The following is a 15,894-nucleotide window of genomic DNA, read 5'->3' on the forward strand; positions in this document are numbered from 1 at the left end:
TACAGGTATGTACTTCTCTTCTTTGTTCTCATGCAAGCATACATGAATTTAAATTGCCTTTCAATATTTTGGATGCTTTATTATTTGCTAGATGTGATTAGACACAAAAGTATATGCTTTATTATTTTTTTGGATCATTTAAATACACCACTATTAAGTTAATAGGGTTTTTTATATAATTTTTTTAAACAAAATGAAATTTATTTTTTCAAAATGGATTTATTCATGTTGTTCCCTTTTTCTTTTCTTTTTTTATATTTATATTTTGAATATTATCACTTAATACTTATTTACGTAAAGTATGCATATTATTATGTATTGGTTTGCAACATTAATTAATATTTTTTGCTAATTATTAGTGTGGGGTGCAGCAGTTTGGTAAAGTGGCATTGCCACGTGTTATGACAAGCACCGAGGAGGCAAGGGCAATTCCGAGGAGATCCCACCCTTGGATGGGGGGCCATGTCAGCGGCACACCACTTGAGAAAGACACACTATAGAAAAATGGGCTGGGAGTGGGGGTTAGCCCTGACGCACTGAGGGGATGGTGGCTGCCACCCCATTTAATGTATCCCACCAAACCTCCTGGCCGCATTTATGTGGAGAAGACCCTTGAACAATGCTGCCTTGGTTGCTGCAGCTCATAGGAGTTTTGGGAAGGTGCCAGATGGGACTAGCACTTGAGTAGTGGCATGTACGATCAACAAATAGAAGGTCTGGATCATCTGAGAGGGTCTATATAAGATAAAAGGTCCCCCTAAGAGAGAGGATCAAAAAAATAACAGAGAAAGATATTGTAGCACAAAGAGCTGAAACTATAAACAAGTCTTATTGTAATATATTCAAGAACCAATCTCCTCGGACTTGGCTGAGAAGAATTTTCTTTTACAATACGGTGGTTGCCTTCTGTTTTTTTTTTTTTCTTGTCTCCTTGTCATTTTTGGCCCATAATAAACGTTATCTAACCCATAAAAGCCTAGTTTTAGAGCTCACTCTCTACAAATTTATTGTGTTGGGCTATTTGAGCCTAGGTCCTCCAGTCGTTTAAGCTTAAGAGCTAAATCCAATCCTTACAATTAGTATAATTTTTTATTCCCAACAAATTTTCATTAATCATTTTTTTTTTTGGTTTTTAATTGCAAAATTTTGAAACTTTAATTCCTGAATTTTCATAATCTTTAAAAAGTCATCATTCTTCCAATATCAATTTTTTTGTGCATTGATTATTTTTACTCTTGAGCCATCACTATAAAATAGGGATTTTTTCCTTTTCAATTATCGAACTTATTTGACTAAAATAGTAAAATCAAAGTTGAAATGATAGCTATTTTTTAAATTTTATTTTAAAGCGGTCATAGACTCATATGCAACTTTACAATCTATATTTCTCTATTTTTTTTTAATTCAATTTAATTTTCTTCTTGATTGTTTTTTCGGGTTTGTCATAAAAAATTTCAAGCATATCCTAAGAAAGGTTTGTAATCATATGTAGATTCATTAAATGCAAAATTCATATGCAAATAGTTTGATACATGTAACTAAAAATAATATTATAATACAACTAATAAGAGTTATTTATTTCAAATCAAATAAAAAAAAAAGAGTTGTTTATTTATTCATAAGAATTATTTATTTTGTTATAATAATTATTAAAATATAATAATTATTTTTACATATATTCTATAAATTTTATCATAAAACCGTGCTACGCGTTGGCCTTTAACTAGTAATTTTAGTAAAACACACTTTGTTAGCATATTGTGACTGGGCATCTATTTTTACTCTATTATGAATTTTTATTTTCACAACTCTGTAATATCTGGCACATATAACCATTGTGTGTGATAGTAGAATTATTTGCATTAAAGTAAAGCATAAGTCATAAGTGTGGACTCTAATAAAAAATAAAAAAAAAGAAGTCACAGGTTTGGACTGTTTCGGCATTGTAAAGTAACATATTTTCGGGGGTGTGGAAAAACAAAACAATAGGCTTTTTCGTGTTAACATTAACATTTAATTAGGAAAAAGTCCTAAGCTGCATATATATGCTCCCCCAACTTATAATTAATTAACTGTGTTTCTGCTTCCTTTTCCTCATTGGAAACTTAATTAAACCTGAGAGAGGAAAAACCAAAAAACTAATTACAAAACATAAGGGTTGTATGGACCTATCTGTCTCTATCTGGTATCTGCAAAACCATCAGCTTAAAAAAAGGACACCAATTTAGCACAAACACGTCTATTGATAGAGTAGAATACTCTATAAAAAGAGAAAGATAACTCAGAAAGACTTGGAAAAAAATAAAAAAAGATTGGAAAGAAAAGACAGATATTTTAAGAGAGAGAGAGAGAGAGAGAGAGAGATGGAGGGAAAAGAGAGCAGTACTAGTCATCCATTGTTGAGTGGGAAGAAGAAACAGGGTTGTACTTACAGCCATGGTTTCTCTTCAGGTCAGATCCAAACATTGGCTGCTATGTGTGAGGCTATTATCCCTCCTCTTTCAATGCCATGTGATAGCATCAACAAGGACCAGAAGGCTCTTCAATCCTTCTACAGAGTTTCTGGGTCTCAATCTCCGCTCCCTGATGAGGCAAGTTTGTCTTATTCTCTTTAGTATCCTATCTTTGTTTTCATTCAATAATAAATCGTATTCTTTCTGCCTTTTCTTCAAAAACAATACATCTATTCCAAACCACCTCACACCAACAACAAAATAACTGGGTTTGATTTGACTTCACCTCCACTCTCTCTCTCTCTCGTTTTCTTTTTTATTTTTTTATATTCCATATTGTTGTCAGGAAACAATAAATTTTACAGCTGAAAATTTTTGATTAGTGCAACATTATTTTTACGTACCACCACAACCATATCACTTTAATTGTACATGAATCACAAAATACTGTAACAATCTTACATGCACAACAAATTTTTGTAACAACTGAGATCAAAATTGTGACAAGTGATACGACTTCACTTACATCACTTTTATTATACACAGATGACAAGTAGTGCTAAAATTTGTTGTGGCCTCAAGATTTATAAGTGAAGGAAGTGTTATATCTGAGATTTTAAGTCTTTGACAGTATTGGTCTTCAAGTAATGAACATGTATAATATGTTTTCTCTCTATGAATGGAAAAACAGGTAGCAGAGGTGATTGTGAAGAGGTGTCTACCACGGGCTGTGGTTTTATTGAGAATAGTTCTGAATATACTCTCGTTCAGATTAGGGACACTATTGCTTTGTGGATATAGTTGCCTTGATTGGAGATGGCCATTTATTCTTAAGTTCTCTGATATGTCTCTGGAGAAGAGAGAAGAGATTCTCAAGAGTTGGACAAGGAAAAGGGGTCTGCTACCTTTTAGATTGGTGTTTGTCGTTGTTAAAATCTTCTGCTTGTATACCTTCTTTTCAATGGTAATTCTTTTCACTTACTATGCCATGATCTCACCCTTACTCTATTTCTCTGTATTTATGTCCAATTTTTTTTCTGGATCTTATAAACATTTAAAGAGAAAAATAGAGCAAGAAAGTTTTGAAAAGTATTGTTTTAGTGGCTTCTTCTTGTTGTTGTTGGGCTTTTAAAACGACACATAGGGGGAAAAAAGAAGAAAAAAAAATCTGAAAACGCATAATAAATCTTGTGAGCTTTAAAGGATATGTCAAATATCATGTTTTGAACATTAATTTCTACAAAAAGGTTTTTTGCAAACGTGTTGTGTTTGATGTTGGTTTCTGTATTACTGTGACAACAACTGTGTTTTTCCATTTTTTTGAACATTTCTTATTACTGGTGTCATGTTATTATTGGTCATGGTTTTGAGGATAATGGAGGAAGTAGAAGACAGAATTAACTTCCTGGGGTGTGGCCTACCTACCTTATTACTGATGGATGGTTGGGCGTTGCGATTTGCAATTTCTGCGTTATTGCCTCAAATCTACTTTGATAAATAAAGCAAACATTTTTTAACCACCAAATTTGCTTGTCATAGTCATATAACTGTTTTGAAATGAGATATTGGAAAACTTCAAGAGTCAACTTTGATCTCTATTTTGACTTGTAAAAAAAGTTTGAATGACTTTCGTTTTTCTTTTTTTAATTTATCTCTTTTCAATTTCTTTTTATTTTCAAAAAATCAGCTTAGCGAAGACTTCATTCTGAACTCCAATTTTTTTAAGAACCTTAAGTTCTTATGAGTCTTTTTTTTTTTTTGGAATGTTATGTGTTTCCTAAATGACCTCTATAAAATAAACAGGAGACGAAAATATGATATTTTCAAAGAAACTAAGCATGATCTAGCAAGTTTCCCCAGTTATCTAAGGGTTGAGAGGGGATTCATATGTTCTTTTATTTATGTCAGATTTTAAATATTTCATACTAAGACATTGGATAATTTAAGGTATATCTTGAATTCTTTATCAAGCAATGGAAAGTTATTAATTTTTACTTATGTGCTTGAGATTTTATGGTTCAAGAGACTCAAACCTATTGTAGACTGATATACTTGTAGCACAAGCAAACTAACCTAAGGGTTGGTCTAGGGTTCTCTATTATATAAGCCCTTTATTGGGTTCATTGTGATAAACAAATATACATTAAAGATGTAGCTGTCAAGGACTTTTCACCATGGATGTAGGCCGTTAAAACTCTTGCTTCCACTTTTCTCTTTTCTCTCTCTACAAGTTATTGAGATTTTTCCCCCCATTTTTCTACTTACTGCAGGCTGACGAAAATTCAGAAAATGCATCATGGGAAGCAGTTGGATACCATGTTGACAATAGGGAAAAGTTGACCAGACACCAAAAGGAGAGGCCTCTTCAGAAGGGAGTCATAGAAACTATGTATGAAAAAGACTCTACATTTGTTCAGACTCTCACACACAAAGGCCTTGAAGTCACTGAAGATACAGAGCACAATGTGTGCAAGATCAAATGTGATGTCATTGTTGTTGGTTCTGGTTGTGGTGGAGGGGTTGCAGCTGCGATTCTTGCAAGCTCTGGCCAAAAAGTAGTCGTCCTTGAGAAAGGGAACTATTTTGCACCTGAAGATTTTTCTTCCCTAGAAGGTCCTGCCATGAATGAGCTATATGAGTCAGGTGGAATTTTATCAACTATTGATGGGAAACATTTGATCTTTGCCGGCTCAACAGTGGGTGGAGGCTCTGCTGTAAACTGGTCTGCATGTATTAAAACACCAGATTCAGTTCTCCGAGAATGGTCTGTGGATCATAAGATCCCACTTTATGCTAGCCCTAACTATCGATTTGCCATGGATGCCGTTTGTAAGAGGATTGGTGTCACAGATAAGTGTGTGGAAGAAGGCTTTCAGAATCAAATAATCAGAAAAGGGTGTGAGAATCTTGGTTTGAAAGTTGAGGCAGTCTCAAGGAACTCTTCAGCAGATCATTACTGTGGTTCTTGTAATTATGGTTGTAGAACAGGAGACAAGAAAGGCACTGATTCAACTTGGCTGGTAGATGCTGTGGACTGTGGTGCAGTAATCTTAACAGGATGCAAGGCTGAGAGATTCATATTGGAGAATGGAAGGACGAGAAAGAAATGCTTGGGGGTGATTGCAACTTCTTTGAGTAAGTATGTCACAAAGAAGCTGCAAATTGAGGCTAAAGTAACAGTTTCTGCATGCGGCTCTGTAATGACTCCCCCTCTAATGATCTCTAGTGGCTTGAAAAATCCAAATATTGGCAAGAACCTCCACATCCACCCTGTTCAAATGGTTTGGGGATACTTTCCAGAACATATATCGGACCTCAGAGGCAAAATGTATGAGGGAGGGATCATTACTTCGCTCCATAAGGTGGTTTCGGAGGATTCCAATCTCAGGGCCATTATAGAATGTCCAGCATTAGGACCTGCCTCATATAGCGTATTACTTCCTTGGGTTTCAGGGCTTGACATGAAGGAGAGGATGGCAAAGTATGCTAGAACCGCTGTCCTTTTTGCATTGGTCAGAGATCAGGGTTCAGGAGAGGTGAAGACAGAGGGTGTCATTAATTATCGATTAAGTCAGATTGATAAAGAAAATCTTCAGGCTGGGATGAGGAAGGCTTTGCGAATTTTGGTTGCCGCTGGAGCTGTTGAAGTGGGCACATTTAGGAGTGATGGCCAGAAAATTAAATGTAAAGGAATCAAGGAGAAGGAGTTAGAGGAGTTTTTGGATACAGTAACAACAGGTGGAGGGCCAGGGTCAAGGGGAGAACACTGGGCCATGTATTGTTCTGCACATCAAATGGGAACTTGTAGAATGGGTGCCACAAAGGAAGAAGGTGCAGTTAATGAGAATGGTGAAAGTTGGGAAGCAAAAGGTTTATTTGTATGTGATGCAAGTGTTCTACCTACTGCAATTGGGATCAATCCCATGATTACCATCGAGTCCACTGCTTATTGTATTTCAAAGAGGATTGCAGAGTCCTTGAAAAGTGGAAAGATTGTGGAGGATAATTAACGCTTCTCATCCTGTATTTTTATTAGTCTTAGAATGATTTTAAATAAATGTGTAATGAGAAAACTAAAGGATTAGTTTTTAGTTACAAATAAAAATATTGTTTGCATGAGTTTCAATTTTTTGTCTCTAAACTTTAAAATATCATTTTTGTTGGTCCCTATACTATTATACCAATAATATGTCTATTGACACAAAAATGTTCCACGATACTAAGGTTATGTAAATGTTATGTCTATAGCACTAAATGCTATATGGTTAGAAATTGGAAGTAGTGGAAATTATTTATGGCATGCCTCCAGAATTGATTCAAGTAATCTGAAAAGAATAGCTCACCTGCTAATTGATTGATGTAGAACTCATGTGAGAGCCATTGATCCCTAAGTTTTGGAGTTAAATGAAACAGTTGGGAGTTATGACCAAACTTACCAAAGTATCCGCAACGGTTTCATCTTAATCCAAATTTTGGGACAAAACCACAAGAAGTAAAACATGGGTTATGTATCGTTTTCCTATGTTTTTTTTTTATTATTATTATACAAAATAAAAATTCTACTCTAACCTAATCTAAGTATATGTGTGTGAAGCTCCCTCCTAGAGACTTGAACTCCGGCCCTTACCCCCCACACCCCACAAGCACTTATACTTGTGGAGTAACCATCGCACCAAGAGTGTTCTTTAAATCGGCAAAACTATAGATTGTATGCAAATCAGCAATTATAGAGTAAGAAGTACCCTCAATTTATTTGAATGAAATATATTCCTCTAAAAATAACAGATAATTCTTTGTACATGAAGAGCAATTACAAGGTAACGGGTTGGATCCAATCATAAACTAACATATCCCGAAAGGTTAACAGTACACCTAAATTTCTTAGCTTTAGACATAAAATGGGGTCAAAGACCAGGGGGGCAGTTTACCCTGCTTCGGGGAGCCGGTGGCTTGGAAGCAACAAACATAACTGCCACAGATGGCATATTGGCATCACAACAACCCCTATTATGTTGTGGCACGCTGATTTTTTACAATCATATATATATATATATATATATATATATATATATATATATATATATATATTAGAGATTGAGCCTGTACCAGATCTCTTTAGTTTCCCAGTAAATAAATAAATAAACAAATAATTGAACCAGGGCAGAACATGAGGGAGATTATGAAATCAAAAACTAAGAGATTCAGAAACCAAAACTAAGAGCTTCAAACTAGAAAGAGGACCAGATAATGAATATATAGAAGAGAGATCAACGCAGAAAATTCTCTCATAATTTGAGGGAAGGCATCCTTATTGGGAAAGCTTTATCAACTGTTACAGATTCGATCAGAATCCCACATCAATTCCCATTTCACTATGTCTATATGTATTGCCGCAACAACACAATCAGATGGTATCAGTTTCACCACGAAAAGAATAATGCTGAAACAGAAAGTTATATAGAGAACCAGGGGGATCCCTCACTTGTATGCTTTAACTGCTTTCTCAGCAGCATCATCAAGGTCATCTGCTGTAATCAACGCCAACCCACTTTCCTGCAGATCAATTAGTAATGAATGTAAAAAACCAAATACATTGCTTCCCAATTTTATCAAAGGTGATTCTCAAGACATGAATTTCTGTCCAAGTTTGATTTCATATCAGGCTTCATGTTTACCTTTAGTATTCTCTTTCCCTGGTCAACGTTTGTGCCTTCAAGACGAACCACCACTGGTACTTTCAGCGTAACCTTCAAAAAAAGACCCAACAGAAGTTAACTCTTCAGCAAATGGCTTGGAGGCAATAAAGTCATTAAATTCAACTAAAGGTGAAAGAAGCGTAACAATTTTAAATGTTATGATAGTTCAATTATCACAAAGAGTCTTTGCCATCATTCCTTTTTCCATTTAATTTTTCATTAAAAGGTGTCAAAAACGTTCATCTCTCAGAAATTAATTTCCATGAAATACTTTTAGTAAACGTTTTACAAAATTTATTCAGAATTAATTTTCTAGCCTCTTTTGTACGCACTTTGTATCATTAGTCTTGAGCTTGGTGACTCACATCTAGTGATTCAATTCCAATGTTCATGGACTCTTTTGTCTTGTACATAATTTCTAGTCATTTTGTTATTCTTTTGGCTAATTCATGCTTTTTTGCATGAAATAGTTTTTTTTTTCAATAAATTATTCTTACCTATCAAAAAACATGATATATCATCCAAATATAAGAGGAAGAATATGTAAGCATTAAAAACACAAAATGCAACAGTTTTATGGCCCAGAGGACATAGTACTAATGAGAAGGTTAACCATGTCCAAGAAAGTAGAAACCATTGAGAATGAACCTGAGATATTCAGACACAAACTAACCAGTTTTGCAGCATTGACAATTCCACTTGCTATTACATCACATTTCATTATTCCTCCAAAAATGTTAACTAAAATTGCTTTCACCTTGTCGTCAGAAGTCAATATTTTAAATGCCTCAACCACCTGCACCACAGAATTTAAGAATTTTAAAAACATAAATATAAATATAAAAGAAAGAGAGATACTAAAAAGTTGTTTTCCCGCAGAAAATAACAAGTCAAATTCATGGTAATTTAGATATGTCCAAGGACAGACTCAGGAAATGTCCATTAAACAATACAAACAATAAAATACATTGATAGATTATCAGTTTCTTCCTTTTTTTTTTTCCATAAAAAAAATGCCAATAAACAAAACATCATAATACAACACAATCAGCATATGAGCAGTATTGATCATGCTATTAAAGAGCAAAGTATGTAGTCCTTCTGATAACGTAAATAAAAGACTTGAGTAGCACAATGTGCACAGAGGGTTAATGACATATAAGCTGAAGGAAATTTATAAGAAAAAAACCTAGATGTTAATGCAGTACCTGGCCTTCAGAAGCATTCCCACCTACGTCTAGAAAATTGGCAGGAGTTCCCCCGTGCAATTTAATAATGTCCATTGTGGCCATTGCCAATCCTGCACCATTCACCATGCAACCAATCTCTCCATCTAAGCCAATGTAATTTAAATCTGCTTTAGCAGCAGCTACCTGTAGAATATAAAAGCACAACAAAAGATCCATTAATGAAATAATTACATCATGAGCTTAGTCTAACTTAATGCGCCTGGAAGCTTGTCTTTGCTCTAAGAGAGGTGTCTATTTTTACATGCATAAGATACAAAATCCAGCCTTCTCTGGTTAAAATTTCACAATTGCAGAGACAACTATCTCCCCTTAAAAACAAATGAACAATCATTTCAAATATATAAATATTAAAAAAACACACACCTCCCGAGGATCCTCCTGTGATGGATCACGGAGAGCAAATATCTCTTTCTGGCGAAAGGCAGCATTGTCATCAAAGTTCAGCTTAGCATCAGCAGCTACCAACTGCTTATCAGCAGTCTCCGCAATGGGATTGATCTATCCAAAAACAACCATCAATTTTCAACTAAAATATCCAACAGAAAAAACAAATTATAGAAACATGCCATCATGGAAATATTGATAGCACTTCCAAAATGTAAAAGGTTATGCTCACTTCCAATAGTGTGCAGTCACACTTGCAAAATAGTTCGTATAATTTCTTCACTTGTTCAATTGAATCTTTTCTATCAACCACCGTGGGAGCCAAGCCATCAACAACCTTTGCAGCATCTTCATCAGTAATTCCAGTAAAGACATCAATGGGAACCTATCAAAACAAACAGTGCATCAGTTGCATTTCAATACTGATGGAGAGTCTATGTCAATAGTAATCATATGCCATCAAAAAATAAAACAGAAGGATGACCACCTTTACAATCATATCAGGGAATTTTTCTGCAAGGTCTTCAATGCTGGTTCCCCCCTTTCTACAGGCAATTATAAGCTGGGAAAAAATAAACAAAAAAATATATGTAAAAGCATATTGCATTTAGGACTATCATGCCTAATGAGAAATAAGGGCAAAAGGTCCTACATAATGATGGACAGAAATAAAACTAATCATTCACATGATTGCATCAAATAAAAAAGTTAGACCCTAAGTTTGAGACCATACCGGACCAGCAGTGTAACGATCCAGAGTAATAGCAAAGTACATCTCATTGACGAGTGACAACTTTTCACACAAGTATACCTGTATAGGAAAAAAGAAATAAACTGATTCTCAAACAAATAAGCACTAGATAGTCCTGGATGCTTATAATACAGCATAATGACATTTGCAATGCTGAGAACCAAGACAAGGAAAAAGACATACGAAAACAAACGAATAATGAAAAAAAAGAGATCTGAACCCAAGACATACTCTTTAAGTTCAATCCTTCTTTTTACTTATCGAAAAAAAGCTGGATCCTTCTTTTTATTCTCAACACACAAGGGAGAAACAATAACAAATTATTCATAATTTCATATTAATCCAGATATTGTAATTAATTATAATTTTTCTGGTGAACAATTAACAAATGGGAATATAAGACAAACACCCATCACTTTTACAGCCAGGTATGTGCCTATGTTTCATATCAATATTGAGTAAGTAATAATTACAAAAATGCTTATTGGAGTCGAGTACAATTCAATGGGCTTTGAGAAACACTAGATAATTTAAATATTCAATTAGGTTATCTTCAATATGTAAGGCAGAATAAACATTAAAAAAACAAAACAAAAATAGTCTTTTTTTAATGTAGTACAAGAAAAGGCCACAATGCCAAATGTTGGTAGGAATTCCACAGGTTAGACCGTTTATACAACTCCTTTAGACATACTTAATATCACCCTCATACAAGTTTAAGATGCTTACACACTGAAACCAGAAATTTAATATAAAAGTTTAAGACAAACATTATTGTTTAGGCATAGGTTCCTCCACAAAGTGGAGTTCAACTTTTATCAGTTCGAAGAAAACTATGGCAGCTCCTACATATAAAGTTTCACCCTTATACAAGTTTGAGATGCTTAGACACTGAAACCAGAATTTAATACAAAAGTTCAAGATAAAAATCATTGTTCAGGCATCATGGTTCCTCCATACAGTGGAGTTCAACCTACGGAAGTTCTAAGAAAACTATGGCAGTTCCTAAGAATAAAGTTTCTCCCTTCTAATCCATAACAGAAAATCAATACTCAATAACACTTCTGGACAAGCATTAAGACATTTTATGTTGACATAGCATGCGAGAAAAACATTGAAGCTGACACTTTTTTTTATAAGTAAAATGGTAGAAAACATTATATAACACTCATGGATCACTTTTCTAAATGATTAAGGTTGCATTTGGCATTGGCTGAAAAAGGCAGCTTTTTTTACTATTTAGCCTTTTTTTTTTTATAAGTTACTATTTAGCTTATTTTTGCTAATATTAACGCATCTCATTGCACTTTTTGGCACTATTCATGAGTCCTATTATACTATTTCAGCTAGCTTTTAGCTTTATCTACAATACTTTTAGCAATAAGTTTTCAATTTAAGCTAAATAAGTTATTCCCAAACAGACTCTTAGTATGCCTATAAAAATTTTCAATGGTTTCATGAGTAAACACTTTCTTTGTCAAAAAAAAATGTTATTTAAATCCAGTCTCTTTTCATAAGCAAACTGACTTAATCCAATAAATGATAGAAATCAAATATATAGGGGATGTATTGAAGCTTTTCCTGCAATTACAATACAATAACGTCTAAAAACTTTAAAGTCTAAAAAATTTAAAACAAAAAACAAAAATCAAGGAGTAGACACTGTCTAAAGCAGTCATCCAATCATTCAATAATCTGAAAAACGTCAAGGATGTTCTATGCCTTCGAAAATTTTTTGATGATTCAAATACAATATAAACACAAACACATTGGCAACAGAAGGACAGAACAACAAGCATTCACACAAAAGAAAATGGCAACATCATTGAGTCCAAGGAGATCAATCTTGCAACTGCATACTGATTTGTTTATTCAATGAGCTTGACCATGTGTCAACTTATAAGTTCCAGATGACTAATAAAAAAATGCCTAACCTTGCTGACAACTTTGCCTTGGGGACCAGTTTGTTTGGTAACAAGAATCTGCCCAAGCATTTTCCCTGCATGGAATAAAATTACATAATAAAGGGAATTCCATGAAAAAGGCATGAGATTTATACGACATAAATTTCTTAAACATATAGAACAAACATTTGTTCTTTTATAGATCAATACCACTTGCTCACCAGTAAAATATTAAGCCTATAACCTCACCCTCTATCCCTTGATTACATGGGAAGGAGATGCTATTTAGCCAAAGACCATTGGCAGTCATATAGAACAAAAAGCACATGAATAAGAGCTCCCAGATATGCAAAATTTCAAACTAAGATACTCTTGCATTGAAAATAATTTTAACTGCAAGCAATAACTGCAAACCTGTATACAAGCACAGCTACAATCCCCAATAGGACCTTCAATTAAATGGTTTGGTTTAGCATGCTGGGGGACTACAACTGGTCCAGAGTTGAAGTGATATGAAACCCAATCTTTTTTTAATTAAGTAATAATAATTTTATTGATATGAAGGCTATTTCATGTACATATAAACACACACGAAGGAGCCAAAAGAATTACAAAAATCAAAGTTATGTACAAAAACTTAGCAACTTAATAAATCCGACTAGGGAATTGCAACTAGTAAACCCCACACACAGGAGCAATCAAACAAGGATCTATTAAAAAATGTAAACAATTGATGCATTGCAATTTCCATATCCTCAAATGTACAGCACTTCCGTCCTCTCCACAAAGTCCACATCAAACACAAGGAGACAAGATTCCAAATATTTAGAACCCCATTACTCCAACCAAATGAAAGATCAATGATCTTCTCCAGTAGTACCCTTCTCCAGTAGTACCCAGTTAATCCTATAAGAGCTAACTGCTAACGACACCACAACTCCCATGCAACAAAACAATGTAAGCAAAAGTGATCCACTGTCTCCCCATTATGTCGACATAAACAACACCATCCTACAAACATCTAACCTCTCTTAATGAGAATGTCACAGACTCACAGGTCGGCATCTTTCCTCATGCTGTTGGCCATACAAAGAAGGAGACCCTCCTAGGGCCTTAACACTCCAAATACTCTTCCAAGGAAAAAGCACTGCACAATTACTTTATTATGCATTGTGGTAAGGACAAACATTAAAGACGCCACTCCCTTTCAGCTTGCAGCTCAATCTATCACAATCCTCTCTCTAAAAGAAGTAATACATAGGACCATAAACTAGGAGGTTTCCAACACAACCAGGGGATGATTGTACCCACATGAAAGGATGCAATCACACATCCTTTAGACAGGGAAGGATACCTGCACAATAATAATAAAAAACTCCCTCCCCTTTCTACATGGCAAATAAAACGGGTGAGCAATTTGGCTTTATCATATCTAACTACCTCAAGAAGAGTTCATCCAATGTGAAAGTTTATCCTCAAATAGCTTATGGTATTTACAAGTAGTGGGAATAAAGCATATGCAATGGGGCTGATTTTCCTACTAGGGATTTGATTATTTGATCTCAAGGGCATAGTATTTGTCCAGAGAAAAGAAAAGGTCAAGAACATAACAACAACCAAGTCTTAGTCCCAATAAGGTCATAATCATAGTAAACGCATAGTACCAATGTTTGAAAGATGAAACCAAACCATTCCAATCAAAATAACTTCAATGTGGATTTTTCATTAATATGATTTCGTTAGGTAGGGTTTGGTGAATGTATTACAGAAATAGACCTCATCCGGTTATAGATAAAGCCAAAGCAATGACATGCAACAGAACTAGACGCTTACTAATAACGTACTAAATACCGACTAGAGGGACAATAATATGAGATCCCAGACAAATGAAATCAACAAAAGCAAGAACAATAGATCACAATAAGCTAAATAATATTTAGTACCAGCTATGTCTTCAACCTGATCAGCCTTAACAATATGAACTCCACCCTTAAGACCACTTTTAAAGGTTCCCAAGCCTCTTCCACCAGCCAAAATTTGGCTTTTGACCACCAACTGTATCAAAGAATCAAAGTTAGCATCCTCCTTTCTTCACTTAAAAGTAATTGCTTAGAAGATATAGAATATGAAAGGAAACAATATCTTAAACTTCCATCAGAACCCAATCAAACAAAAAACATATTTAGGCCGCCTAATACAACTTTTTTTTTATGAAAAAAAAATACAACTACATTGCATAAGTTTCTTTGCTCTTCTAAAACATAGGAGGGAAATAAAAAGGTTATATCTTCCACTCATTTCCTCAGTTCTGTCAGACACCAAAAACATGTTATTCTCTTGTTGAAAGTATAATGGGTAAAGACCCCAATGCCCTGAATTATAAACAATTACCTCGCTTTCATTGGGAAATACACCCTGAATCGCCTTTCTGACTTCATCAAGAGAAGAAACCGCAACACCTTTTGGAACATTGACCCCAAATTTGCCCATCAACTCAGCCCCCTGATTTCAACAAATGCACCCAATTAATTTTTTTTTTTTTTTTTTAAACCAGTTAACGGCCACATGCAATCAAAATTTCCAAACCAATTTACAATTTCACAAATTCACATGCTTGAATTAGCACAAAGATCACATATTTCCCATAAAAAACACATACTTTCCACACAAGCGCACACACACAAAAACCAGAGCTTTTATCCGTGCTAAGAATTATACTGTGTTTGATCGCGGAGAAAATGCAGGAAATAAAATAAAAAAAATTACAATATACACTCAGTTGGCCCTAATACAGTAGCTAAATCAGTCTGAACAGTTCTACAAAACCATAACAACTTATAAGCCTTAAAACCCAAGTCAGTGTTTTATTTTCTCGCAAACCAAACAGAGAAATAGAACCAAAAAAAAAAAAAAACTCAATCGTGTTCCATATATATATATACACATATACATGTCACAGAGAGAGCGAGAGAGAAGTGGACCTGGTACTCATGGACGTTGAGGCGGCGGAGCTGTTGTTGCTGCCATTTACCGGCGATGGAGAGAGAACGAGTGACGAGCTTGTTCACCAATCCTCTCACCATTTTTCAAAAGGTTTCTGAAGATCCGAGAGAGAGAGAGAGAGAGAGACAGTGAGGCGGAGGAGATCGGGTCAAGAATCAATTACTCAAATGTGGGAGAGAAACGGACCCTAGCTTGCCTTGGAATAATATTTTATTCTTTTTGTCTTTTTTTTTTCCTTTTTGAGTGAATTCTATTTTCTATTTTTCACCTCATTATTTTGAATTTGAGTTTATTTTTTTTATTTGATCATTTATGTTTCAAAAATATATATATATATATATATATATATATATATATATATATATATATATTTGTTCCGAATTTTTCATTTTGAGTTTCATGCTCCTGGAAGTCTATAATGAAAAGTTAAAATGGAAATTTTAAAACGCAAAA

General features: G+C 34.5%; 2 protein-coding genes across 2 annotated transcripts; one reads left to right on the top strand and one right to left on the bottom strand.

Annotated features, from left to right (window-relative positions):
• The first annotated feature begins 2,280 nt into the window (after positions 1 to 2,280).
• On the top strand, positions 2,281 to 6,579 carry LOC142620949 (long-chain-alcohol oxidase FAO2-like). Its single transcript, XM_075794270.1, has 3 exons — positions 2,281 to 2,595; positions 3,149 to 3,417; positions 4,724 to 6,579. Exons 1-3 carry the CDS (start codon positions 2,364 to 2,366, stop codon positions 6,461 to 6,463), a joined length of 2,241 nt encoding a protein of 746 aa, XP_075650385.1. The 5' UTR covers positions 2,281 to 2,363; the 3' UTR covers positions 6,464 to 6,579.
• A 1,100-nt stretch (positions 6,580 to 7,679) lies between these two features.
• LOC142619245 (succinate--CoA ligase [ADP-forming] subunit beta, mitochondrial) lies at positions 7,680 to 15,643 on the bottom strand. Its single transcript, XM_075792306.1, has 12 exons — positions 15,420 to 15,643; positions 14,830 to 14,940; positions 14,382 to 14,493; positions 12,469 to 12,533; positions 10,517 to 10,594; positions 10,271 to 10,345; positions 10,016 to 10,168; positions 9,763 to 9,897; positions 9,358 to 9,522; positions 8,823 to 8,945; positions 8,129 to 8,200; positions 7,680 to 8,006 (listed from the first exon to the last, which is right to left on the bottom strand). Exons 1-12 carry the CDS (start codon positions 15,519 to 15,521, stop codon positions 7,932 to 7,934), a joined length of 1,266 nt encoding a protein of 421 aa, XP_075648421.1. The 5' UTR covers positions 15,522 to 15,643; the 3' UTR covers positions 7,680 to 7,931.
• Positions 15,644 to 15,894: the final 251 nt, after the last annotated feature.

Source organism: Castanea sativa, chromosome 12 (assembly GCF_040712315.1).
Source record: "Castanea sativa cultivar Marrone di Chiusa Pesio chromosome 12, ASM4071231v1".
NCBI classification, from domain to species: Eukaryota; Viridiplantae; Streptophyta; class Magnoliopsida; order Fagales; family Fagaceae; genus Castanea; species Castanea sativa.